The following is a 25664-nucleotide window of genomic DNA, read 5'->3' as shown; positions in this document are numbered from 1 at the left end:
TGCAGCATTCAGCTTAATGATAAAATTGAATACTATGGGTTGCACCAAACTACTTTTTATACTATCATTTCCCACATAGTGACACTTTATTCCAAGCCTCAAACATATTTTAACTGATCAAATAGGTGTATTCAATAAAGAACAACTTAGTACCACTGTTAAGGGAAGAGTATCATCACTAAATATCAAATCTGGATAAATTATTATATGAAATATAGTAGTTGATAAAAAATCATGTTTATGAGATAATTCCAAAATTAATGGAGAAAATTTTGAAATATATAAAAATCTAAATTCATGATGTAATAACTAAGTGAAAAACATCAGGGTCAGTGGTGAAATACATGGTATGAAGATAAAAAGTAAACAACATACAATATATTGATTTTGTACAAAATTATTTAATATTCATTTATTAGATCTAACAACAAAATTTGGAAGAATATTTACTAACATTGTAGGTATATAAAAAGTTGACTCTCTTTGGTTTATAATTTCACTTTTTTCTTTTTAAATATTCTAGAACCAAAATGAATTTTATGATAAAAAAATTTTTTAACCAGCATCACATATAAGTCACACATTATATGAAATAATGATTCTACTTTATATCCCTTAGCTTTAAGGCACATTAAGAATCAACAGATATTCGCAAAAGAAAAATATCTGTGGAATAGTATTTGAGTAACTGGAAAATCTTGAGTAAAGTTAATAGTTAAGTACAGCAAAATTATTTGGAGCACATCTCAATTAAATACGATATCTGCTTCCACAAAAGTAGATGTTAAAATAAACCCAGACCTCAACAAACTGCGTCAGAATTGTGGCCAGCCCCAATCCCTGAAACAGGGGAATACCAGAGTATTCAAGACAAAGGCACTTAAACTGCTCTGAAACTATCTGCCAAGAATTACTTTGAAATCATACCTAATTTCTTGAGTTTCTGCTTATAAACTCATACATTATGTAGAGAGCAAAAATTGTCTCACCAAACTTTAATATGAAAGTACATCCAAGCGACATTTTCTTCCCACCAATAATAACATGGGGAGAAAAAGGAAACATATTACTTGAAATGACTACATCCATGAAGCCTGGGTGTGTCTGTTGAGAACTCAAAACCCTGAGTAAATTATCTGAAGCATTATGTGCTTGCTTTGCCTTAACCCTGGCAGTTCTCAGCTTCAGAAACTTTGGAAAGTTAGCATGTATAGAGGCTGACATACAGATATTTGTGGAGGAAAAAAAATAGAAGGAGAATAGTCCAAGATAAAAGGCAGAGAGGCAAGTGAATCTCCTGTGAAAAAGCCCACGCTACCTCACAGGTGAGTGGAATGAAGCCCTGGGCTTCCTAACCCATCAGTGAGAAGGGGAACTCAGCAACTACTTAAAAGCTCTCCCTGTTTCCAGAAATGATGGCAACTGCTGTGGAAAAAAAGAACAGGCTTTTGCATGTAATTAAGCATGATTAAAACTCTCGTCTTTATGTAATTTCAGTTGCATTGCTGTAAATTTCGGGACTTCCAATTTCAGAGCTGCTTAATGACAGCCCATTAGCCCTTAGCTCTGAAAGAAGCCCCATCTAACAATAAGAAAGAATGGATAATATTAAAGCCAAATTGGCTTGGTTAAACCTGGGTTCTGCTTTTTGATAAATCCATAAATGACTATGGTCCAGAATCACAAAAGCAAATTTTTCTAAGAACAAAATGAAAAATCTCACTCATTAAACATCAAATCTAATAGATCACACAAATGTCAGATGGCTCTAAAATTTAACACACAAATAATTAAAAACATTTTTTTTATTGCAACTGCAACTGAATTCCTTATTTGATTATAAGGAAATACATATTCCAAAGGCTATTTGAAAAATCAATGTTTTTTTTTCTGGTAAATATACTTGACTACTCTTCCTGTGAAAAATGACTATTCACTCTTAATGTTTTATTTGTATACTGTTGAATTATTAAGAAGTGTGCAAATTTTCCAGTCTATTACACTCAGCTTTCCAAAACAAACAGATAGATACTCATGTTATAGAAGTTGGAAATTCCCTATGTTATAAGGGAGTTTTAAAACCAACTTTTATGAATGATGTGAAATTGAGTACCATATTCTGGATTTGTGTATATCAAATGTCCCTGCTGTAGTTACTTGTTTATTTTTGCAACCCTTAAAGAGATGGCTAAGGAGAAAGACAACTACTTTCAAAGAAGTTTCCTCAAGCAGAGAGCAATAGAAGCCAACAAGTTATGATGCGGGTATAGTCTTAAAAATACAGGCTTTTGTACTCAAACCCTCAGTTCAGTACAGTTCAGTTGCTCAGTTGTGTCCGACTCTTTGCGTCTACCGATAAGAGAGTTGAGCTCTTGAAAAGTTACACAACTTCTCTGAGGCTTAGTTTTCTCATGTGCAAAAAGGAGGCATTAACTTCACAGGGTGACTGTGAATATGTAATGAGACAATATACTTAACTTTGCATTCTATTTATTGCCTAGCTCCTAACCTAGTGGAGTTCCTTCTCTAGAGCAAAAGCATTTTAGGGGCAAGTTACGTCCGGTTCCTTTTCTCTGCCTCTCCTTGTCAAAGGTCAACTGGAAGGAGGTCAACATGTTGCCTAGCAATTAAAAATGGACTCCTAGGCTATGTTCAGAGAGCAGCCTCACCTCCTAAGAGAGTTTTAAGCTCTGCATATGCTTGTTCAACTAAACCTTTCCTAGTTGATAGCTGTTGAGTCAGGAAATGTAAACGTTCTCTCATTTAATTCTCAACAGTTTGGGTGAAGCAGGTGTTGAACATATTTGGGAAGTAACATGTGACAGAATGTTGTAGACACTTCAGTACCAGGGCTTGTTGGTGATGTGGTTTGGGGCATTAGCTCTCTGAGTCACAGTGTCGCAATTATCATATGAGGAAAATGGTGCCCATAAAATATTGCTCTGAGGACTTCAGATCCTAGCTCAGGGCCTCATCTGTGAATTCTGGGTTTCTGCTCCTGCTGTCCTTTGTTTTCTTGTCATGTTTCTTATCATGGTTTGAAAATACTGTGGAAAATTAAGTTAATGACATTGTTTAACATTATTTTACTTAGTAATGATGTAGCTTTTAATATTTGACTGAATTTTGAATTTTTAAAACATGTTGTCCCATATAGCAACTTAGAAGGTGTAAAACAATTTAAAGTGTCATGTGGGACTTCCCTGGAGGCTCAGATGGTAAAGCATCTGCTGGCAACGCAAGAAACCCAGGTTGAACCTCTGGATGGGGAAGACCCTCTAAAGAAGAGAATGGCTCCCCACACCAATATTCCTGCCTGGAGAATTCCATGGACAGAGGAACCTGGGGACTACAGTCCATGGGGTCGCAAAGAGCCAGACACGACTGAGCGACCAACACTTAACTTATGGGACTCCCTGGCTCTCCAGTGGTTAAGATGCCATACTTCCATGTCAGGGGCTGCAGGCTCAATCCCTGGTCAGGGAACTAAGATCCTGCACACCTTGCTGCACAGCCGTACCTGTCCTCTCCTAAAAAAAAAAAAAAAAGTGTCATAGAAACACTTTCCACTCTCAAATAATGCATTGTTTCTTGAATTCTGCTCTTTGTGAATGAAAAAACAAAAAAAAAACAAGTTATACCGTCTCTGTAATGAATATGGAACTTTTATTTCATTACTCTAAGAAAGGCAAAAGGGGATCTTATGAACTACATATCATCATCAAACTAAAATATAGAAAGATTTAAAAGTTTCAACCAGGCCCCAAGGTCATGGAAGAACCAGGCCATGTAGCACTTTTCATTGTCATCAGGGTACTCTCAAGAAAACATTATGCAGTTGGAGTGTATTTGGCATAGTATAGGAAAGAGCAAAGGGTATAGTAAAGAGCATAGTATAATAAAGAGCAAAGGGTTTTGCGAGCAAAGAGTTTTGCAAGCAAAACACCTAAGCACTGTCATATTAATCCAAGATAGAAATTTATGTGGAAGGTTACAGTTTTAAAGTCTTCTTCATATTAGAAAAAGGAGGGGAATAATTTAGGTTTTCCAAATTCCTTCTGGCTTTCTATAAGTTTGAAGGAAAGAATGACTATAAAAGTTCAGCAGGGTGGCAACAGTTTCCCTTGGTCCAAAGTGGAAATAAGCACATTCTGAAAATAAATTTCTATGATTAATTTGAAATACCCGAGGCCAATACTTTGCAAATACTTCAGATATAAAATGTGCTGAGCTATATAGTTTAAATTGTACTACTGTTGCCCTACCAGTTTCACAGAAAAATTAATAAAACATTAATAAAATACAAGTTATCCTGTAGAATTGAAAAGTAATTGAAAACGACAAATGCTTTGCCCTATTTTCTCATAATTTGAAGATATGAAAACCCCACAAAGACATAGGATAAAAGACTGCTGACAGAGTCATGATCATTTTTAATAAGGAAAGAGTTTGCAATGAATGGCTAAAATCCATACACCACCTCTCCACTAAAGCTTCCATGTAAGACAAGCAGATCTTCAGTCTGAAGAAAACAATTTCATTACATTTGTCTTACCATTTAAAAATCATGTATTTATAGACATTCCATCTATAGTGTAATTAAGCACAACTAATTTTATCACACAGAACAATACTGTACATATGTGAGTTGGTAAACACATACATCATACCTCAAATTCTGCCCCCATAGAAATCTATTAGCATATTATAAAAATATGCTAATTTTTCCGTGCTAACATTCCATAATGTTCTTTGGACAAATATTTATAGCCACATTGATTTTATATTTGAAAGTCTATTTGTAATTACAGTAGCTCATTTATTTTTGTGTATGAAGTTTCCAAACTTCTGCATAAATCCTCGAAATTTGTTTTCATTTGGCTGAAATGAGTGGTAAACACCAGTGTTATAATTAAGCATTGGGCTGGACCTGCCATAACTATTGCCCATAGTTGAGGATTTCACTTCTGGGCGGTGTGTACTGCTATTTGGCATGTTGCTTGTTGGCTGAATAGAGCTTTCAATCTTACAAAATGGCTCAAAACGACTGTAAACACGCCGATCAATTGAATGAGTTCTCAGAAGCTCATCATTGGGCTTTGATCTTGGAGAAGAAGTTGGTTTTCTTTCAGGAACAACAACTGCTTTAATCTCCTTTGAATCTCGGTACTGGATCTGCTCGGTGTTGAATCTGGGGGCAGAGGCATCGCCTGCTCTTTCTGAGAACTTGCTTTCAGCTGGACCTGAAGAAGCTGTGGTTTTGCTACTTTCGTTGGATGAAGAACGTATCCTCTGGGGTGAGTGTACTGCTACATCTTCCTTACTCTTCTGGATGCTGCCTGGAGAGTTGGACGAAGAGGAATGCTTTCTCCTAGGTGATGAATCATTTTTGGGTTCTGATTTTTTTTGTTTTTGATTCTCTTCAGCCTCAGAAATTAAAGTGTCAGAACTACTACACATTCTGTAAAAGGCAGGTGCTTTGTTTTTGGATAGATTGTCTTTCTTTTCTGGGGCAAGGCTAAGTAATGACCTTAACTTCTGAGATCCCTTTTTCAAAAAATTTGGGGAACCCTTCACTTCTTTCTTGGAAGTGACTTCTTTGTTGGGCTCCTCTTTATTCACATCCAGCAACGCAGCCATGGAAATTGACTTCGTAGCAGTGCCACTTGGAGGCTCTCCCTTGGGAACCTCCTCTTCCCCCTCCTCCTCCTCTTCCACACCATGGGTCACACTGTGCATGCTTTTAGAACTTTTTAGCAAATCCTCTTTAGGTTTTTCTGGTTGTCTCACTGGATTCCTGGTAAGTGTGCTATACACATAATGCTTACTATTTCCATGCTCCATATTGGCTTTTGAATGGTCAAAGAATGGGAAACTGCGCCTTTTAAGCAGATTCTCATTTTTCTGATTCTTTAGGTTTTCTGTCTGCTTGTTTGCACACAAGGTTGTATATACATAGTTATTTGATTCCGTAGGGCCATTTGTAGTTGAGTTTAAAGCTAGTGGGTGGCTTTCAGGAACCTGTAAGGTGTGCATTTTTGGTGCCTCTGGCTGCATTGAGAACTTGGGTGTTGACTCCTCTGAGGGTTTGTCTGTCATGAGCTGTGCGCCTGTTGGGGTGTCTGGGATCTTTTTAGGTGTGTCACTTCCCTGGGAACCAACGACAGTTGAATTTGAGGAATCAGTTGTACAGCTGTTGACTTCCTGCTGCTCAGGTAAAGTGGGTTTAAACACGAGAGAGGAACGAAGCCGAGAGTGAGTGTACAGGGCGCTGGCTTTCAAATTCTCATGTCCCTCATAGCCCTCAAACCTGTCGGCGGGAGCAGATCCGTTGGAATCAGGGGCAGCTTCTGAATGGTCATTTAAGTAGGACTCAATCCTCCAGTTACGCAAAAATGACTTTGTGGTATGTTCAAGGGTTGGCATGCGTTGTTGCAAGAAGCGAATATGATTATCTGTCCCGTTAAAAGACCTCCGCATGTTGGAATTCCTTTCTGGCAGATTGGTCGTCTTCCTCTGGGCAAGGCGGTCAGCAAAACTCTGGGCAGGTGTGTGCTGGCGGCCTCCGTAGCCGCCCCGGGATGACGATGCCACGCTGAGACTGTCTGAAGGCCTTTTCCAGTTCCCAGGAGCATTAACATTTCGATTCAGAGCCCTGTTGAGCAGCAAGTACGGCGTCGATTCTGGCTGTTCCCCGGCATAACTGTGCCTCTTCCAATTTTCATTTAACTGACTGTGCTGAGGCTGACGGATTGGACCATTAAAGTTGGGAACAAAGTGAGGTTTGTATGCATGATTTCTTATCTTGTATTTGTCATGTTCATTGCGAGTATATATCCCTCTGTTTTTGAAGTAGCTAGAATCTAGTTTATGAATGCTGTCTTGTCTGCCAAAAAGGTTTCTTTGGCTGGAAACAGAAGCTAAGGAAGACACAGAGCGCTGGTAAGTGCCGTTCTCCCAGAGGGCTTTGCCGTGGTTCACCCTGACTGACTCTTCCGGGGCAAAAGAGCTGGGGACACAGGACCTGGCGTAGAGAGTTCTGAACTCCTCATCGAAAGACTCGACAAGTTGTCCTGTGATTATTTGAACCATGCTGAGATGCGCTTTTTCAAATGACCACATGTAGCTGGAGGAAAAAAAAAAAAGCAAAATTGGCAAATGTTAGCTGTGCTGACAATACTTAGCTCTACTAAGAGGTGTCATTTAATATTGACAAAGAGTATTTTTGTTTTCTTTAATTACCATAATTTAGAGCTTCAGTCATTATATCGTTGCAACATGTCTCCTCACTCCTGTATTCATATTTTAAATAACAAAGCAACTCAAGTCCGGGCTTTGAATCCATCCATAATTTTGAGAAGTACAAGGAAAGCTGAGTGTACATTTTGCATCTCTGCCTACTAAGATTTTTATGGAGCAAAATATGGTATTCTACTTTATATGCAGCATCCTGGTCAGGTGCAGGCAAGCTGGTATTGGAAGAAAAGTTGAGAAAACTGGCCTCTTCCGAGACAACTATTCCACATCAACTTGGACATTAGTTTCCTCCCAGCCAGAATGAGAATAAGGACAGTATGATTATTACAATTCCTTATGGTCATAACATGTCAGGATGCAAGACAGTCTGTGCTAATGCACATATTTCATCTCTGTGTCTTAAGAGTGCATGGAGTTTAGGGTGCTAGAAGTTGGAAACAGACATAGGATTTGTGGCAGCAGCCTCAGCCACTAAAGGCATCCTTTAATTCACTCAGTGTCCACAGTAAATTCAGTACTCACAAACCAAGCCAGTTCGAATGCCGATTAAGATCTCTGCTTGTAGAATACAATTGCTTTTATATACAAAAATGCCTTTATTGTACTTTGTGGAATTTCTAAATCTCTTTCCCAGAGTTTAGACGTGACACTTGTCTTGAAGTTTCATATATAATTTTAAATCTTATTTTAGAAAATCTTGATAATGTAACATACAGCGACACTGAGCTGAAAAAGCCATTGTAATATGCTAGGCCTCAAAAAAATGGACATGATATAATGGAGGGGTGATATGAAAGGAGCATACTGTTTATACAGGGAAGACAGTAACAAAGGCAGATGGAAATATTAAAAGAATGTACGGAACAATAAAATACATAAAATATCATAAGTAGCAGTGTGCAACTGAAAAATCTTATTCTGATATGTTCAATTTTCTCTAGTATGCTTCCTAAGTGCATGGTATGAGCAGAGTATGTCAAGGTACTTTTTATGTACAGATGTGTGACAACCAGGATGACTTACAAGAAATGGTACAAAAGTGAACTGTTATAGGAATTTTCAATCCAACTGTAGATATGAATATAAAATTTGCTAAAAACAGCAAGCAAAGGCTTTCAAATAGGAGGATATCCCCAGAGACACTAAGAGATTGGCAGTATTTGGACAGAAAGTAGAAGCCAGGAAGTTCAGATTTGAAAAGTGGGAAAACCATTTTGGGGAAAGAAGAAACATGGAAAAAGAATGGGAACAAGAGTGGTCATGTTTTGGTTGAACACAGAAAGCAAATTATACTTAGTTGAAGTAAGAAGCTATAGAACAGACTGATGGGGGTCTTCTCTGACAGTCCAGTGGTTATGATTTCACCTTCCCAATTCAAGGGGTGAGGGTTTGATCCCTGGTTGGGAAAGTAAGATCCCACATGCCTCGTGGCCAAAAAACCGAAACAAAAAACAGAAGCAATATGGTAACAAACTCAACAGACTCTAAAAATGGTCCACAGCAAAATAAAATCTTTAAACTCGTGGAGGAAACCTTGAAAACAAAGCAAAGAGATCACAAGATTTAAAAAAAAAAAAAAAAACACTTACAAAATTCTCTCTCAGTCAAACCTGTGGACAATACTAAGTATCTTCCAGGTTTTACTATGACAATTTCAAATGAGGGTATCCAATTCAAGATTTGACTTCCATACATTGTCAATGTACAATACACATTACGATATATACTGTATACATATAATACACAATGTACGATATACATTGTCAAGAAAAGCTTGTGTGTTTTATGTCCTCATTGTTGGTATCATGATGCAGCCAGACTGCTGTGTCTTCCTAATAACCCTGTCCTCATGATGTGTGAGCTATCACACAGTGTGTGACCTGGGAGTATAGACACCAGATCTCTCTAGAAACGCTGGGAACCTAGCATATAAAGACACTTTATGGCAAAGAAATATGAATTAAGGTATGTATAAAATAGCTAATGAGAACTGACTGTAGAGCACAGGGAACTCTGCTCAGTGCTCTGTGGCGACCTCAATGGGAAGGAAATCTGAGGAAGAGGGGATACATGTCTATGTATGGCTGATTTATTCTGCTGTACAGTAGAAACTAATGCAACGCTGTAAAGCAACTCTACTCCAGTAAAAACAGCAACATCAAGAAGGAGGCATTCGGAATTTGCCTACAAGGAAAACAATGACAATACCAGAACAGAGACTTAAAAGCTGTTTTTACCCAAAAGGGTGTACATTTTTAACCAGTTTGCACAAAAACCAGTTCATAACTGTTCTATTAGATCTTGACCTCATATTCGCTGATGATAAGAAAAATCCATAATGATTAGTCAGGAGAAAAAAAAAAAAAAACCCGAAATGGCAAGTGCTACAAGCCCTTTAAAAAAATCATTTTTTTAAAGAAGTCTATTGGAAATTAACATGAAATAATAGGGAGAAGAGTTGTTAGATAATAGTTTTGATGAATTTTAATAATCTGTGGTCCTACAAGTCCATATTCATTTCCACAAATAGTAACTTAAGTTTTGCCTCTGTCTTATGATGTAGATGAGAAGCTAAATAGTTTCTGTAGCTATTTGTTTGTTCTTCCCAACACCAGTTTTAAAGCAGCTCAGTTATAGTCATCTCAAAAGATATCACCTATTAATAGTAAGGCGAAGCTGACATGAAGTTATTGCTGAAGATAATCTCCAAAGTCAAGTTAATAATAAAAATAGAAAGCACTCATTAGGATGAGATTAACTAGTAAACACCATTCTATAAGTCAAGTGAGCTCTCATTTTAATTAAAATTTTCAATTAAAACCCCTCTAAAACCAAGTGGGTCTGAACAAATAGATACACAAATAATGAGTCTTTGCAATAATTCATTAACTTCAAGCACTGTTCTTAACATATCTTCCTTTAAAGCTGCAAAGAGGATTTTCACTAGAGGATCCCTGAGCAAATATTAACAGTTAAAACATGCCTAGAATAATAGCTGACTTTGGGGGTTTTTGATGCATTAACTCATTTAATTCTCATGACACAAGATAGGTTCTATGATTATGCTCCTTTTACAGAGGAAGAAACTAACACGCAACCAAAGTAACTTGCCATGACCATTCCCTTCAACGCACTGCCTCCTTTTTCTGGACTTTTAAGTTCTTAAGACAAGAGGCAAACTTTTCCTTATCCTGTTGACATCCACAGCTCTCCTGAATTTTTCCCACAGCCTTTAGTAGTGAGTCTACTGTGCTCTGGTGACCTAGGAGTTCAGGTGTTTGTTGGCATTTTTATCTGCCTATTGTTATGACTTTACTGTGTGACCCATTCAAGATCTATATCTGAAATTTATAAGGGAGTTTCAAGGCAGCACTTTACTCTAGAGCCAGCCAGACCTGGACTTGGTTGCCAGACCTGAACTGACTTTTGGTCCTTAGCTGTGCTGTTTTAGGACAAGCCACTGAACCTTCTAGAACTTCAGTTTCATCATTTATAAAATGTAGATAAAAACAAGTGCCTTGCAGATACATTGTAAGGACTGGGAATGAAACATAAAGGCTAAGTTAGAACAGAAATGGATATATTCCTCCAGTGGTAGTATAGAAAGATGCCAAGGAGTAGAACTGGGGCTGGAAAACCCACCCACCATAGCATTTAAACAGTCAGACTCTTCAGTGATTTTTCAGTAACACTGTGATTACGGCACAATAATCATCAGGGTCTCAATAATACTAAAATAAGAGCAATGCATTAAGCAGGTTCTTCCAGGTGACACAGTTTCTATTTATATGAACAATTATTATGCTTCATACTGTTTTCATAAGGAACAAAAACACCTTAAGCATTATAAATCTTTAGGGAACCTCAGATATTATTCAATTCCCTCATTTGAGAGAGGAAGAGTTTAAAGCCCAAGTAAGTTATATGACTTGCTGATGACTTAATATTCTTTCAGCCAGAACTGAAACGCAAGTCTCTCCAAGTTTTTCATGCAAGGATTCTTCTTTTACTTTTAAGAAATAACTAAGCAGATTACATTAAAGCTTGAAACTCATAAATTCTATAAATGATTGATAATACTGGAGTGTAAATACAATGACCTTACCTGTAGGAACCAAACATAACTTTCTGGCAGTCAACCAGCAAAAATTTCTGTTCCATTTTTCCATGAAATTTTGCCCCTGTTTTGGAAAGATAATCTTGACCTTTTACTGTCCGCACTCGAATATTCTAGAATTGAATGTAAAAATAAAGTAAATATTATAGTTAGAGTGGGGATACTTTGAAAAGTAAAATATATTCATATAAAAACTTTTTAATCAAAAAAGTACACAGGTATCAATTTCGTTAAACATATAACAACAATAAAGATAGAGAAGTACATTTTAAAACAAAACCTGAAAAGAAAGCACTCAAAGAAAATAGTCACTTAATTCCTGCATTTTAATATAATTGAAATCATTTATACATGACGGTTTTATAAATCTCTTAGGGTCCTACTGCAAGAGCTCATTTCAGGTTATAGTAGCATGACAACAAGACAAGATGAAAATTCAGCTTCATCTGGATGACTCAGACATCACTGAAATGACGGTGACAAGAAACATCTGCTGAATGAAAGAATCACTCAAGTCAGTTGTTTCAAGGTTGCCCACGTAAAACGGAAACGTTAATTATGACTGACAGCAAAGGTAACTCAGGAGCTTAAGTGCCCCACCATCAAGAAAAGCACCCTATAAAACCATCATGAAGATGATGAAGTCGTAATCTGAACAGGACAAGGGGACCCGTCTGTGGTCGCCACCTTAAATATACGGTGTGCATCTGGAGTGACATAGCTCCTGTGCCTCTCATTTGACTGAGACAGAGCGCCTGAAGAAGAGAAAACAAAGTACAGAGTTCTTACTCTGAGACGCTGGATGTGACAGCCCTGTTTCTCGGTCATACTCAGGAAATGACTAAACTTGGACTCATCAAGCAGAATGTACACAGATATTCCTCGAGTTGATGCCTCCACGATTTCTTTGAAAATGTCCACATCTGTAAATATATCCATCGCTAAGGCAATGACCTGTTAAAGATACGAATAGGAAACAATGTTAGATACCCAATAGAGAAAGACCAAGCAAGTGCTTGCTTTCAGAAAAAAGTGGATAAAATAGAAAATAGCTAAATGTATATTGAAAATAAACTATATACAGATTTATCACATTAAATAATTTCATGCTAGCTTTAAGTCAAAGGGAATCTGCATTTCAGTAGAATGTTGAGTGAAGGGCAGATGTGAATCTTGGTCATTGAGCTTGTCTGCAGGGTGGATGGAGGGGGCAGTTAGGTGAAGGGTGGAAATGAGTGCTAATGTTTCTCATGGGAAATATTTCCAGGGGAAAGCAAGATTTCTGGAACTAGTTGTTAGGAATAAAAGTCTTGGGGAACAGGGACAGAAAAAAAAAACTTCTAGAAATAGAAATATAGCAAGAAAGGACCAAAGATAAGAAAGGTATAAGGAGAATTGAAGACCCAAAAATTAAATACATATGCCTAAAATTAGCAGAGCAGACAGAACAAGTAAAAGAAAAAAAAAATGAACAAAAACAGATGATTAAAAAGATAAATGGAGAGAGAAATATCCTAAAGGAGCAGGCCCCAGAAATGGAGAGAGTCCAAGTTAACAGTTGAAAACAGAACTGACTCTGAGAAGCAAGGGGAACGAAATGACGCTGAAGTCATTCAACTGACCACCCCCTACAGGCCAGATGCGAAGGACAGAATCCCTGCCCTTTGCCAAGCTTACAAAGGGGGGAAAGAGGCCGTAAACAATGCATCCAAGAGGGAAATTCCGTGATAAGCTTAAGATAATGTTTACTGGGGAAAAATCAGAGCAGGATGAGGAAGGTCACGAGTTCCTGGAAATGGAGAAGTGGGGGTCTGTGGCGTCTCTGAGAGAATGTCCTTTGAAAGGCCCTTAAGGTAGATATACTGACAGATTGTATCTCAGGCAGGGGGACCCCACAGTGCAAAGGTCCTACCTCAGGTTTAAGGAACAGCAAGGGTGGGAAATAAAACAAGAAATGGAAAAACTTATCAGAAAGCCTTGAAGACGTTACAAAGCTTTCCGTGTTTTTTCCTAAATAAAATGTCAGCTGTTGAAACTTTTTATTGAGGCAATAATATGGTCTCATTTATGTTCGAAAAAGATTGTTCTGGCCTCTGTGTTAAGAACAGATGTTAAGGCTGGGAGGCAGGGTGGAAACAGGGAGGCCAGTTAGAACCACCAGAGCGATTCCAGTGGGAGGTTACAGTGGCCCAGGTCAGAATGGTACTGGGAGCAGTCACCTCCAGTGATGAGCAGAAACAGTCAACACGGGCTGCTTTGAGCTGCAAGAACTTCTGTATGGGCTGAATGTGGCATGAGAGAGAATGAGGGGAAAAGAGCATGACTCTAAGATTTTGGGGCTCATTAACCTCAAGGACCAAGTTGTCAACAACTGACATAGGGGAGGGTACAGCTGGAGTAATGTTTAGTTAAAAGATTAAAAAGTCAAGGGACCTGGATATTCAAGGGGAATGCTGCATAGGGAGGTCTAGGGCAGAACTGTCAGCTGGGTGTCATGGGGTAGATATGATGATTAAATCCAAGTCAACAAGGGAGACGAGGTGAGTAAGTTAGGTGGTCTAGTACAAGGGGTAGGGCAGCAAAGGAAGGCTAAGCAAAGGGGGAATCCTGAGAGGCACATCAAGACAAGGTGTTAACAAGAAGGGTGTCCTCAGGGGTGTGCTATCATGCCACAAGGCCAAGTAACACGGGGATTAATTATTCATCGGATTTAGTAATATACAGGTTATTGATGACTTCACAGTGTAGTTTTAGTGGAACCGTGAGATCAAAAGCTTTCTAGGGAGGGTTTTAAGAGAGCTTGAGTGACAGACACTGGAAATAGCACGTACAGGTAACTCTTTTTGAGTAATCTGGCTATGATAAGAAGCAGAAAATCAGAGCGGTAGCAGTGGGTTAAGCTGGGTCAATGGAAGTTGTATTTTTTACTTTAAGGTGAGAGAAGTAACAGCGGGTCTATGTGCTAATGAAATGCTCCAGTGAAGAGTGAAAATTAATGATGCAAGAGATAGTTGGAGGTGGTATGGGGAATTGGGGGTTTCTGGAGGAAAGTCTTAGAGTAGGCAATAAAATACAGGCTATAGGGGTAAAATAATCAGAGTATAGGGAATAAAGGCCAGTAAAAGATCTCTGTGCTACCAAGGCAGAAGCCAGGTAGAAGGTGGTGGTGGGAGGGCAGGTGTGGTGCTTGTGGTGGCGTGGGGGTATGATGTTCTCTGAATGTTGCCATTTTCTTTGTGAGATGGGAAGACCCTGGGTTATGGAAGGCATGTAAGCATATGAGGAAAGGGGCATTAAATAGTCATCTAAGATGATAGAAAAGGCAATAGGTCATGAAGATAGTGTAATTGCAGGGCAGCATTAAGAACTCATCAACTCATAAATTTAAAATGAGACCAGTCAATGTGGTTGTGAAGACGGGAGCAGTCATGTAGCACGCAGTCAACCGAAATGCTCCAGTGAAAAGTGAAAATTAATGATGAAAGAGATAAAAGATGTGTAATGTAGGGGATTTCCCTTTCTAGCCCAGATGGTAAAGAATCTGCCTGTAGTGCTGGAGACCCAGGTTCGATCCCTGGGTTGGGAAGATCCCCTGGAGAAGAAAACGGCAACCCACTCCAGCATCCTTGCCTGGAAGATCCCATGGACAGAAGAGCCTCGTGGGCTGCAGTCCATGGGGTCACAAAGAGTTGGACATGACTGAGTGACTAACACACACATACAAACAATGTGCAATAGCTAAGATGATTGACCCTGGGATTTAAACTCGATAAAGAGAGGAGAGATGGTGTCACAGATGTGAGAGGCAGGGAAACGGGTAGGATCAATGGATCTGCGGTCTCGCTGGGGCTAACTGATAATTAAATATTAAGGAATTGTCATTAATTTTTTACAATAACAGCAATATAATCATAAAAGGTAATATATATCCTTTCTTTTAAACATACACATTAATATAGCTACAGATAAAAATGTTGCCTTGTATTTAATTCCCATTATAAAAGGTGAACCAAAATTGGTGATGAAAAGTGAAAGCCAGTTGATGGTACATGAGTGTTTTATATGCTGTTTTCTCTACTTTTGAAAATTTCCACAGCAGAAAGTTAAAAATAAATAAATAAGTGAATAAGTGGACATTGGATATTAGCAGGTTCCAGAGGTACCATGTGCCAGAAATACAAGCAGGAGTGTTGGTCAGAGGAGGATGAATTAGGTCCTATAGGATCTGCAGTTACAGACTGTGATGCTATCCAGGACATGATTGGGAGTCAGGGCTGAGATGCATGTAGGACAAGATCGTGGAAGGAGAGCAGGAAAAGGAACTGGTCTTTAGAAGGATCCTTTACACACATATTGAAATTGCCACCAGAACTGCTGAAAAGAGTGACGACACCAAGGAACAAAAATGGTCAAGAAACAAGAAGGAAAAGAGATACCCTGGCAATAGGCACATGGAAGCAACCACTAAGATAATGTGTTGGATACACTGCAAGTACACAGATGAAGAAGGCCACGGATAATATCTGGTTTAATCCAATAAGATGCTAGAACAAAATACTGGACCGTGTTCAAACAACACAAGATGACATTCTTTAAACTATCAATAAAACATACTTCAATCAGATTTTCTTGAGGAAGAATAATTTCAATCATTCTAATGGCCTCCCATGACCCTTTCCTTATTTATGATTGAGATGAGGTGCCAGAAGGGAGAAGCTAGTGAGAACAGCCTCATCTGTGTCTTCTACATACTCTTTAGAAAATCAAACATGTGAAAAACCTTCAGTCACATCCACAATTATTAATGTGTTTATGATACAATAATGAGTGATGTGATGGTATATGGACATTGACAAAAAGAAATGAAAGTGTCCATTTTACAAACTTATTTTACAAAATAACTTTTAAAACCATGTCTGGAGCAGTCTAGCACTAATTTTTTAACTAAAATGGGATTTTTAAATAGAAAAATAGTATCATACTATATGGCATTTTTAAAAAAATGACCAGCATATCTAAAGAATTTATTTATAATTTGCCAGAAAAATCATGTAACAAATTACTTCAGACTTTGGAAATGAACACAAATGTATGACAGATAAATAAAGGGTTTTGTTTGTTAAAAGTAATTGAAGCCATTCAGCCAATGGATGATTCTAGCACATATAAGATAGAACAAATGACAGTCTCTCTTGCATGACAGATAACACATTACATCAGGATCCAGGAGACCAGATTACACATTTCTGACAAGTTTATCTGATGGCAGCAGAGCCAGGTACCTTATCAGGATTTCTGGTTCCCGGTACCCTCAATAGATACCTAGAAAAATTATATGAAGTCTACAGAGAATTTCAGCTGTGCCAAGAAAGACAAAGTAAAATATAAAATGTAGCCACCTTTTTAAATGGTGGGTTACATTCAGGAAAAGGAATGATAATCAGAAATGAGCTATGCCAAACCTGATATGAAGGTATTACATTCCCAGCTAGTTAGCTAAATCACACTGTAGAAATAACCAAAATGACTGTATCTAATGAAACAAAAATGATATACTTGATTAGTACAAGGTTTATCAAAGGGTACATTAATTAATTTTATAAGTCAGCACAGAGATCATTTACATTAAATGGGATTCATTAAACTGCCATGTAACATATTTTTAAAATTTTCTTGCCTCTTCATTAGTTACTTTGATTCTTTTTTGATAAATTAGAAATGTAAACAAGCAAATGCATTCCTCAGCAACATGAGACTTGGAAAACTTTTAGGAAGGTATTCTGTGTCACATTTAACATTTGAGAGATATCTTGCATCTTTTAGTAGTTTCAGAGAATTTGATTCAAGGATCTGAGTTACCACTTATTTATTTCAGATTAGTAAATTTTCCTGAAGGGACCTAGACACAATTAATTAAAATAATATAAATAGTGACAAAACATTTATGGTAACTTCACATTCATGATACAACTTAAATTCATTTAGAGAAGGAAATAATGAGTTGTTATGTAATACACTCTAAAAATAATTCAGAGAAAGGAAAAAAATGTTCTATTGCTGCAAGAATGTTAGGGGTGAGTACAAAGTAGAATGACATGCACTACTGGGCCTTCATGAATAAGCCTTAAAAAATCAATAAAGATTATTTTTAGCCATACAACTGGAAGACTAGCATTACAGGCATAGGGGCAAAGATCAAAATGATGATCACAGTAAATTTTAATAAATGTTTATTGAATTAACCTAAATATAAGCACAAAGATTATCTGTTTTATGATTATGGAGCAAATTTACTTAGGATTTAACTGTATAGCTCCTATGAAGAATCTTGCAAATCTGATATACATTTAGATATGATCTTGATAGGAATATAAATCCTGAAAAATAAAATATCCAAAATACTATACGCCTTTATATGACCCAGATACTTAATGAAATGTAAGTATACTTTGGGTTAATGTACTGTAGTTACAGAACTATCAGCATCACTTTCAAAAATTGAAAAAGTGAATATTATACCTTTTATGCTTCAAAATACTAAGCACCATTTGAAAGTATTCAGGCTTTCTTGGTAATTTCCTACATATATACAGGAGGAGGATTTACTTTCTTCCAACAGGAGAAAAGCTAAAAAGGAGTTCAAATTAATAATAATAATAATAAAGAACACTTTAATAATTACATTTGTAATAAAAATCAACACAGCTGGAAAACCTTAAAACCAAGTAATAGAAATTAAGATAAATGATCACCTAAGAAATATATATTTGTAAATCTGTAATGCCTGTTAAAAGCAATGTCCTAAATGAATTTTAGAAATAAAAGGAAGCCTGATATTAAGCATAAGTGATTTTGGTCCTTATCCTACTGGAGCCTAAGTGAAAGTATCCATTTTGTGTGAAATTTCACATATAATATAGTGTATGCCCCGGAGTAAGTTTCAGCTTTACATTCGTTGTTCAGTAGTTCAGTCATGTCCGACTCTTTGTGAGCCCATGGACTGCAGCCTGCCAGGCTTCCGTGTCCTTCACTATTTCCAAGAGTTAGCTCAAATTCTTGTCCATTGAGTCGGTGATGCCATCCAAACATCTCGTCCTCTGTCATCCCTTTCTCCTCCTGCCTTCATCCTTTCCCAGCACTGGGGTCTTTTCCAATTAGTCAGCTCTTCCCATCAGGTGGCCAAAGTATTGGAGTTTCAGCTTCAACATCACTCCTTCCAGTGAACATCCAGGACTGATCTCCTTTAGGATGGAATGGTTGGATCTCCTTGCAGTGCAAGGGACTCTCAAGAGTCTTCTCCAGCACAGCAATTCAAAAGCATCAATTCTTTGGAATTCAGGCTTCTTCAAGGTCCACTCTCACATCATTCATGACTAATGGAAAAACCATAGCTCTGACTATATATAGACCTTTGTCAGGAAAATGATGTCTCTGCTTTTTAATACTGTCTACGTTTGTCACAGCTTTTTTTCCAAGTAGCAAGCAGCTTTTACTTTCATGGCTGCAGTCTCCAACCACAGTGATTTTGGAGTCCAGGAAAATAAAGTCTGTCACTGTTTCCATTGTTTTCCCATCTATTAGCCATGAAGTGATGGGACAGGATGCCATGATCCTAGTTTTTTGAATGTTCAGTTTCAGCCGGCTTTTTCATTCTCTTCTTTTCACTTTCATCAAGAGGCTCTTTAGTTCCTCTTCACTTTCTGTTGTTACACTGGTATCATCTTCATATCTGAGGTTGTTGATATTTCTACTGGCAATTTTGATTCCAGCTTGTGATTCATCCAGCCCGGCATTTCACATGATGTACTCTAAATATAAATTAAATAAGCAGGGTGACAATATACAGCCTTGACACATTCCTTTCAGAATTTTGAACCAGTCCATTTTCCCATGTCTGGTTCTAAGTGTTGTTTCTTTAGCTACATACAGGTTTTGCAGGAGGCAGTTAAATGGTCTGGTATTCCCATCTCTAAGGATATTCCACAGTTTGTTGTGACCACACAGTCAAAGGCTTTAGCATAGTCAATGAAGCAGAAGTAGATGTTTTTCTATAATTTTCTTGCCTTTTCTATGATTCAACGGATCTTGGCAATTTGATCTCTGCTTCTTCTGCCTTTTCTAAATCCAGTTTGTACACCTGAAATTTCTTGGTTCCCATATTGTTGAAGCCTAGCTTCAAGGATTTTGAGCATTACCTTGCTAGCATGTGAAACAAGTGCAATTGTGGAACCGGAATAAAAACTGACCTTTTCCAGTCCTGTGGCCACTGCTGAGTTTTCCAAATTTGCTGGCCTATTGTGTGCAACACTTTAATAGCATCATCTTTTAGGATTTATAATAGTTCAGCTGGAATTCTATCACCTCCATTAGCTTTGTTCGTAGTGATGCTTCCTAAGGGCCACTTGACTTCACATTCATTATGAATACAATAATTTTTGCACATATATAAGTATACTAACAGCTAAATCGATATCAGCTGATTTGGTCTGCTATGAATTTCATAATCTTTGGAAAGTCACTGAAATGATTCTGAGTCTCACTGACTTCTGCTGCTGCTGCTGCTAAGTCGCGTCAGTTGTGTCCGACTCTTTGTGACCCCATAGACGGCAGCCCACCAGGCTCCCCTGTCCACAGGATTCTCCAGTCAAGAATACTGGAGTGGGTTGCCATTTCCTTCTCTATATATTAAATTATCCACAGAAGATGGTGTGTGTATCAAGTTCTAAAATGCTATGTTTTGATAACTATTCACTTACTCCTAATTACTCAGCAATTGGATTAAAACATACGTTGTACTTAGCTTTTTAAAACCTTACTGACCATGACCTAGTGATAGTAAAAACAGACAAAAAACAAAAAACACCTGGGCACTGAGGTAAAAGTCAACAGAAAATGTTAAATTGGAATGTCTAGGCTCTGTTATAGGTACAACATACTTTTGTAGAACTAGTACATATTTTGACAACTCAGAAGGGTTGCATAAATCATTTCCTTCTGTTTCTACATTGTGTTATGTGATTGAAAGTATTTATACAACAGTGTTAGGGACTAAATGTTTGTATCTTTCAAAATTCAGATTTTGAAATCCTGAGCAGGCTTTAAAAAAACAGCAAGAAGAGTAATAGTCATTTTACTGATTTCACAATTCAGCCCTCTTACAAGTTCTTGTCTTTCTAGCATTTTCTGAAAAGTGCCTTCTCCTGAAAACTGGCCTAACAAGGGTCCTGGGCATGGCCTGTCAAACCAATGGGTCAGGATCTAGATCTTGGCACACTGACAAAAGTAACTTGTTTTCAAGTTACTGGTTTAACATAATTATCCATTGGCTTGGAATAGCTATTATCTTATTTAAAATTTTGCAATATAAAGGGGTGTCTGTCAAGAAGATCGCCAGGAGAAATATCGATTACCTCAGATATGCAGATGACACCACCATTATAAAGAGTGATGAAAATGAAAAATGAAAGTGAAAGAAAAGAGTGAAAAAGCTGGCTTAAAATTCAACATTCGGAAAACAAAGATCATGGCATCTGGTCCCATCAGTTCAAGGCAAATAGATGGGAAAACAATGGAAACAGTGACAGACTTTATTTTCTTGGGCTCCAAAATCACTGCAGATGGTGACTGCAGCCATAAAATTAAAAGACACTTGCTCTTTGGAAGAAAAGCTATGACCAACCTAGACAGCATACTAAAAAGCAGAGACATTACTGTGCTGACAAATGTCTGTATAGTCAAAGCTCTGGTTTTTCCAATAGTCATATAAGAGTCATGTGAAAGTTGGACCATAAAGAAAGCTGAGGGTCAAAGAATTGATGCTTTTAATATTCTCCCTTTGTGTTTAGTTTTTGTTAGTTTGATTAGTATGAGTCTTGTTTCTTCTTGGGTTTATCCTGTAGGGGACCTTTTGTGCCTCTTGGACTTGATTGCCTATTTCCTTTTCCATGTTGGGCAAATTTTCAACTATAATCTCTTCAAAAATTTTCTCATACCCTTTCTTTTTCTCTTCATCTTCTGGGACCCCTATAGCTTGAATGTTGGTGTGTTTGATATTGTCCCAGAGGTCTCTAGGACTATCCTCAGTTCTTTTCATTCTTTTTACTTTATTTCCACTATTTTATCTTCCAGTTTACTGATTCATTTTTCTGCTTCAGATATTCTGCTATTGATTCCTTCTAGAGTATTTTTAATTTCATTAATTATGTTGTCTCTGTATGTTTATTTTTTAATATTTCTAGGTCTTTGTTAATTGATTCTTGCATTTCCTCCATTTTGTTTTCAAGGTTTTTGGTCATCTTTACTATTATCCTTCTGAATTCTTTTTCAGATAGTTTGCCTGTTTCCTCTTCATTGATTTGGACTTCTGTGTTTCTAGTTTGTTCCTTCATTTGTATAGTATTTCTCTGCCTTTTCATTTTTTTTTAAACTTATTGTGTTTGAGGTCTTATTTTCTCTGCTTCAAGGTTGAATTCTTTTTTTAAAATATAAATTTATTTATTTTAATTGGAGGTTAATTACTTTACAATATTGTATTGGTTTTGCCATACAGCAACATGAATCCGCCACAGGTATACACGTGTTCCCCATCCTGAACCCCCCGCCCTCCTCCCTCCCCCAGAAGGTTGAATTCTTTCTTCCTTTTGGTTTCTGCCCTCCTAAGGTTGGTCCAGTGGTTTGTATAAGCTTCATATAGAGTGAGATTTGTGCTGAGTTTTTGTTTGTTTTTCCTCTGAGGGGCAAGGCTGAGTGAGGTGGTAATGCAGTCTGCAGATGATTGCGTTTGTAGCTTTGTTTTGTTTGTTGTCTAGATGAGGTGTCCTGCACAGGGTGCTATTGGTGGTTGGGAGATGCTGCGTCTTGTACTCCAGTGGTTTCCTCTGTGTGAGTTTGCACTGATACTCCCTAGGGTTAGTTCTCTGGTGGTCTAGGGTCTTGGAGTCAGTGCTCCCTCTCCAAAGGCTCAGCGCTTCACCTCAAGTTTTGCATGGTAGTATATATTCTTTTCCACTGGTCAGGCACTCCTGTCCACTCTCAGCTGGTGTTCTGCACACACGCTGTGTCTGAAGTTGTATTCCTGATGTATCTGTGGAGAGAGATGTACTCCACGTCCACCTGCTCCTGCGCCATCTTGCTCTTCGGAAGTGATACTTTTACTTTTGTGGGAGTGAGTGTCCAAAGGGGCACAGTCACAGACGCACACCAGCCTCCCCAGAGAGTTGACAGGTGGATGAAGCCTTGTGGTCAATGTGAAGTTTAGGGACTTCTCTGGTGACCCACTGGTTAGGAATCCACCTGCCCCCGACTTGCCATGTTCCTAAGTCCATTCTCTGTGTCTGCTTCTCCACTGCTGTCCCATAAATCTGTTCTTCAGTACCATTCTTCTAGATTCCATACATATGTGTTAGAATACGATATTTATCTTTCTCTTTCTGACTCACTTCATTCTGTATAATAGGTTTTAGGTTCATCCACCTCATCAGAACCAACTCAAATGCACTCCTTTTTACAGTTGAATAATATTCCATTGTTTATGGAAAGAGTAACATAGGAACTTACATTACCATATGTAAAATAGATAACCAATGGGCATTTGCTCTTTGGCTCAGCAAACTCAAACAGGGGTTCTGTATCAGCTTAGAGGGTTGGGATTGGGAGGGAGATGGGAGGAAGGTTCAAAAGGGAGAGGGTATATGTATATACCAGGACTTCCCTGGTGGCTCAGATGGTAAAGCATCTGCTTACAATGTGGGAGACCTGGGTTCGATCCCTGGGTCAGGAAGATCCCCTGGAGAAGGAAATGGCAACCCACTCCAGTATTCTTGCCTGGAAAATCTCATGGACAGAGGAGCCTGGTGGGCTACACTCCACGGGGTTGCAAAGAGTCAGACATGACTGAGCAACTTCACTTTCACTTTCATATGTATACCTAGGGCTGATTCATGTTGAGGTTTGACAGAAAAAACAAAACAAAACAAAACAAAATTCTGTAAAGCAATTATCCTTCAATAAAAAATTAAAAAATAAAAAAGAATCCACCTGCCAATGCAGGGGACACAGGTTTCACCCCTGGTCCAGAAGATTCCACATGCCTTGGAACAACTAAGGCCATGAGACACAGCTACTGGAGCCCATGCTCGGATTAGGAGAAAAGATGCTCAGGGAGGGTCTGTGAGCGTCTCTGTGCCCCGTCCAAGCCGCCTGGGATCACTAACCTGCAAGCTCCTCCCTAGACTGCATTCTTTACTTGAGCAAGAATTGTGTTTCTTGAATGTCAATGATTAATTAGCTTGACATAAAAAAGAAATCAATCACATAGCATGGCAAAAATACCACAGGTCCTATTTATCCAGTAATTTCTATTTGAATAAGAAATTTGAATATCAAGGAGTTTTACATAAAAGTCATGAACTATTGCAGTAGCATTTTTGTATTCAGTGTACGTCGTCCTGTGTCTTTACCCTGTGGTCAAGTTATATGAACTTAATCCCCTGTTTATTTAACTCTACTGCTCTCTCTTCTCTCTTGGAGATTTTTTTTTTTTTTTTTAACCACTTGCTTCTGAGAAACGTGTATTATTTTTCACTTTGATGCCTGAAAACTGAAAGACAGCATACCTTTGGTGGTAGAGAACAGTCGTTCTAAAAGCTGAGAGACAGGGGAATAACTAATTTTCAGGGTATCTCAACCTCAATTGAAAACAATTAGCCACATTACTTAGAATATTTCCTGAATAATTTGTCTCCCACACACTCCAAGTTTCTTAAGTATTTTGAACACCTAATGATACTCCAGAGAAGGCAATGGCACCCCACTCCAGTACTCTTGCCTGGAAAATCCCATGGATGGAGGAGCCTGGTAGGCTGCAGTCCATGTGGTTGCTAAGAGTCGGACACGATTGAGAGACTTCACTTTCACGCCTTGGAGAAGGAAATGGCAGCCCACTCCATTCTTACCTGGAGAATCCCAGGGACAGAGGAGCCTGGTAGGAGACCGTCTATGGGGTCGCACAGAGTCGGACACGACTGAAGCGACTTAGCAGCAATGATACTCATTCTATATAGATAATATTCAGACGCAAAGCAGTGAATGTTTATCAGTTGGGCTACAGAAACAAGACACAGGTTTCCTATTTTATTAGCATTTCCAAGTCTTCATTAATATGATTAAAATCTCATTGTGAAAATCTCCACTTTCCCTGCTAGGAAAATTCTAAACTATAATTTATTTTCCTTCAGTAGGTTCATAAAAAGGATCTTGCCCTAATTCTAGGTTGAAAATCTGTTTATTAGCTATACTACATCTGAACGTTGAGGTTTTATTAAAATAAACTGCCTTTATCAAAAACTGAGATAGCAACATTTATTCCAGCCACTTTCATTAAGTTAAACCAAATTGTTTTATCCATCAAATTAAGGAAGATCCATGTCTTTACATATGACCTTTGATTAATATTCTACATAAATATGTTACTTGAAAAATAAAATATTTTATATAAATATATCCTCGAGCAGCTCTTAAAGCTGTAAATATTGGCAAAATGGGAGCTAATGATTAAAGAATAGGAATAGAATGAGATGAGGAAAAAAACTACAAAAATTTTCTTGACTACATTAAATTTGGTTACTATACCAAATTTGTCAAATGACATTTGAAAGCCATTTAAACTTCAAATATTTCCAAAGGTCAAATAATTTCATCTTTTAGGACACAAATAATATTTTAAAAGTACTTCCATTCTAACAAAATTGAATGTGGAGTTTCTGTCTGGGCCAGTGAAATATTTTTGAAAAAGAATTAAATATGCCTGTGAATTTAGGTTTCTTGAGACTTTATTTCTGAAAACAGATCAAATGGCAAAAGAAAAGTACACTGGATAAGCATTAAAAGGTTCAGATAATCATAGGGGAAGAAAAAAATATCCAAATCATTAAAATGTAAAGCAGTTCAATAAGAAATCTAACCTTCAGCTTTTATTATTGAGCTGATCAAAGGCAACAGAAAGCCTCCTGACTGATAAGAGAACCAGAGGAATCTGTCCTCTGAGAGGACGGTAGAAAAGGGTGTGCAGTGAATTTAACTATCTGATAGGAATACAATGACATATTTGGTTTCAAATTAAAATTAAAGAAATGAAAGTTTCATGAGTATCAGAAAAGATCCTCAGCCCCACTTTCTCAGAGAGGCTAATTATTCAGGTAAAAGATAATCTCGTGGCTTTTTAGACTTAATATTAGATTGCCTTTTTTTCACATTGAACTCAAACTTCCTAAGTAAAATTTAGGAGAATTTC

General features: G+C 37.8%; 1 protein-coding gene across 2 annotated transcripts in view; it reads right to left on the bottom strand.

Moving 5' to 3' along the window:
* Window positions 1-381: 381 nt before the first annotated feature.
* Window positions 382-25664, bottom strand: part of FAM83B (family with sequence similarity 83 member B) — an 87233-nt gene continuing 61950 nt past the window's right edge. For both annotated transcript variants that reach the window (XM_040249182.1, XM_040249183.1), the window contains exons 2-4: window positions 12164-12328; window positions 11363-11487; window positions 382-7126 (exon numbers count right to left, since the gene is read on the bottom strand). In XM_040249182.1, the coding sequence (XP_040105116.1) occupies window positions 4816-7126; window positions 11363-11487; window positions 12164-12328 (2601 nt within the window). In that variant the 3' untranslated portion in view covers window positions 382-4815. The remainder of the gene's footprint in view (window positions 7127-11362; window positions 11488-12163; window positions 12329-25664) is intronic.

This window comes from Oryx dammah, unplaced genomic scaffold, assembly GCF_014754425.2.
Source record: "Oryx dammah isolate SB20612 unplaced genomic scaffold, SCBI_Odam_1.1 HiC_scaffold_11, whole genome shotgun sequence".
NCBI classification, from domain to species: Eukaryota; Metazoa; Chordata; class Mammalia; order Artiodactyla; family Bovidae; genus Oryx; species Oryx dammah.
The sequence above is the reverse complement of the archived record's forward strand: the minus strand, read 5'-3'. Positions and strand labels throughout refer to the sequence as shown.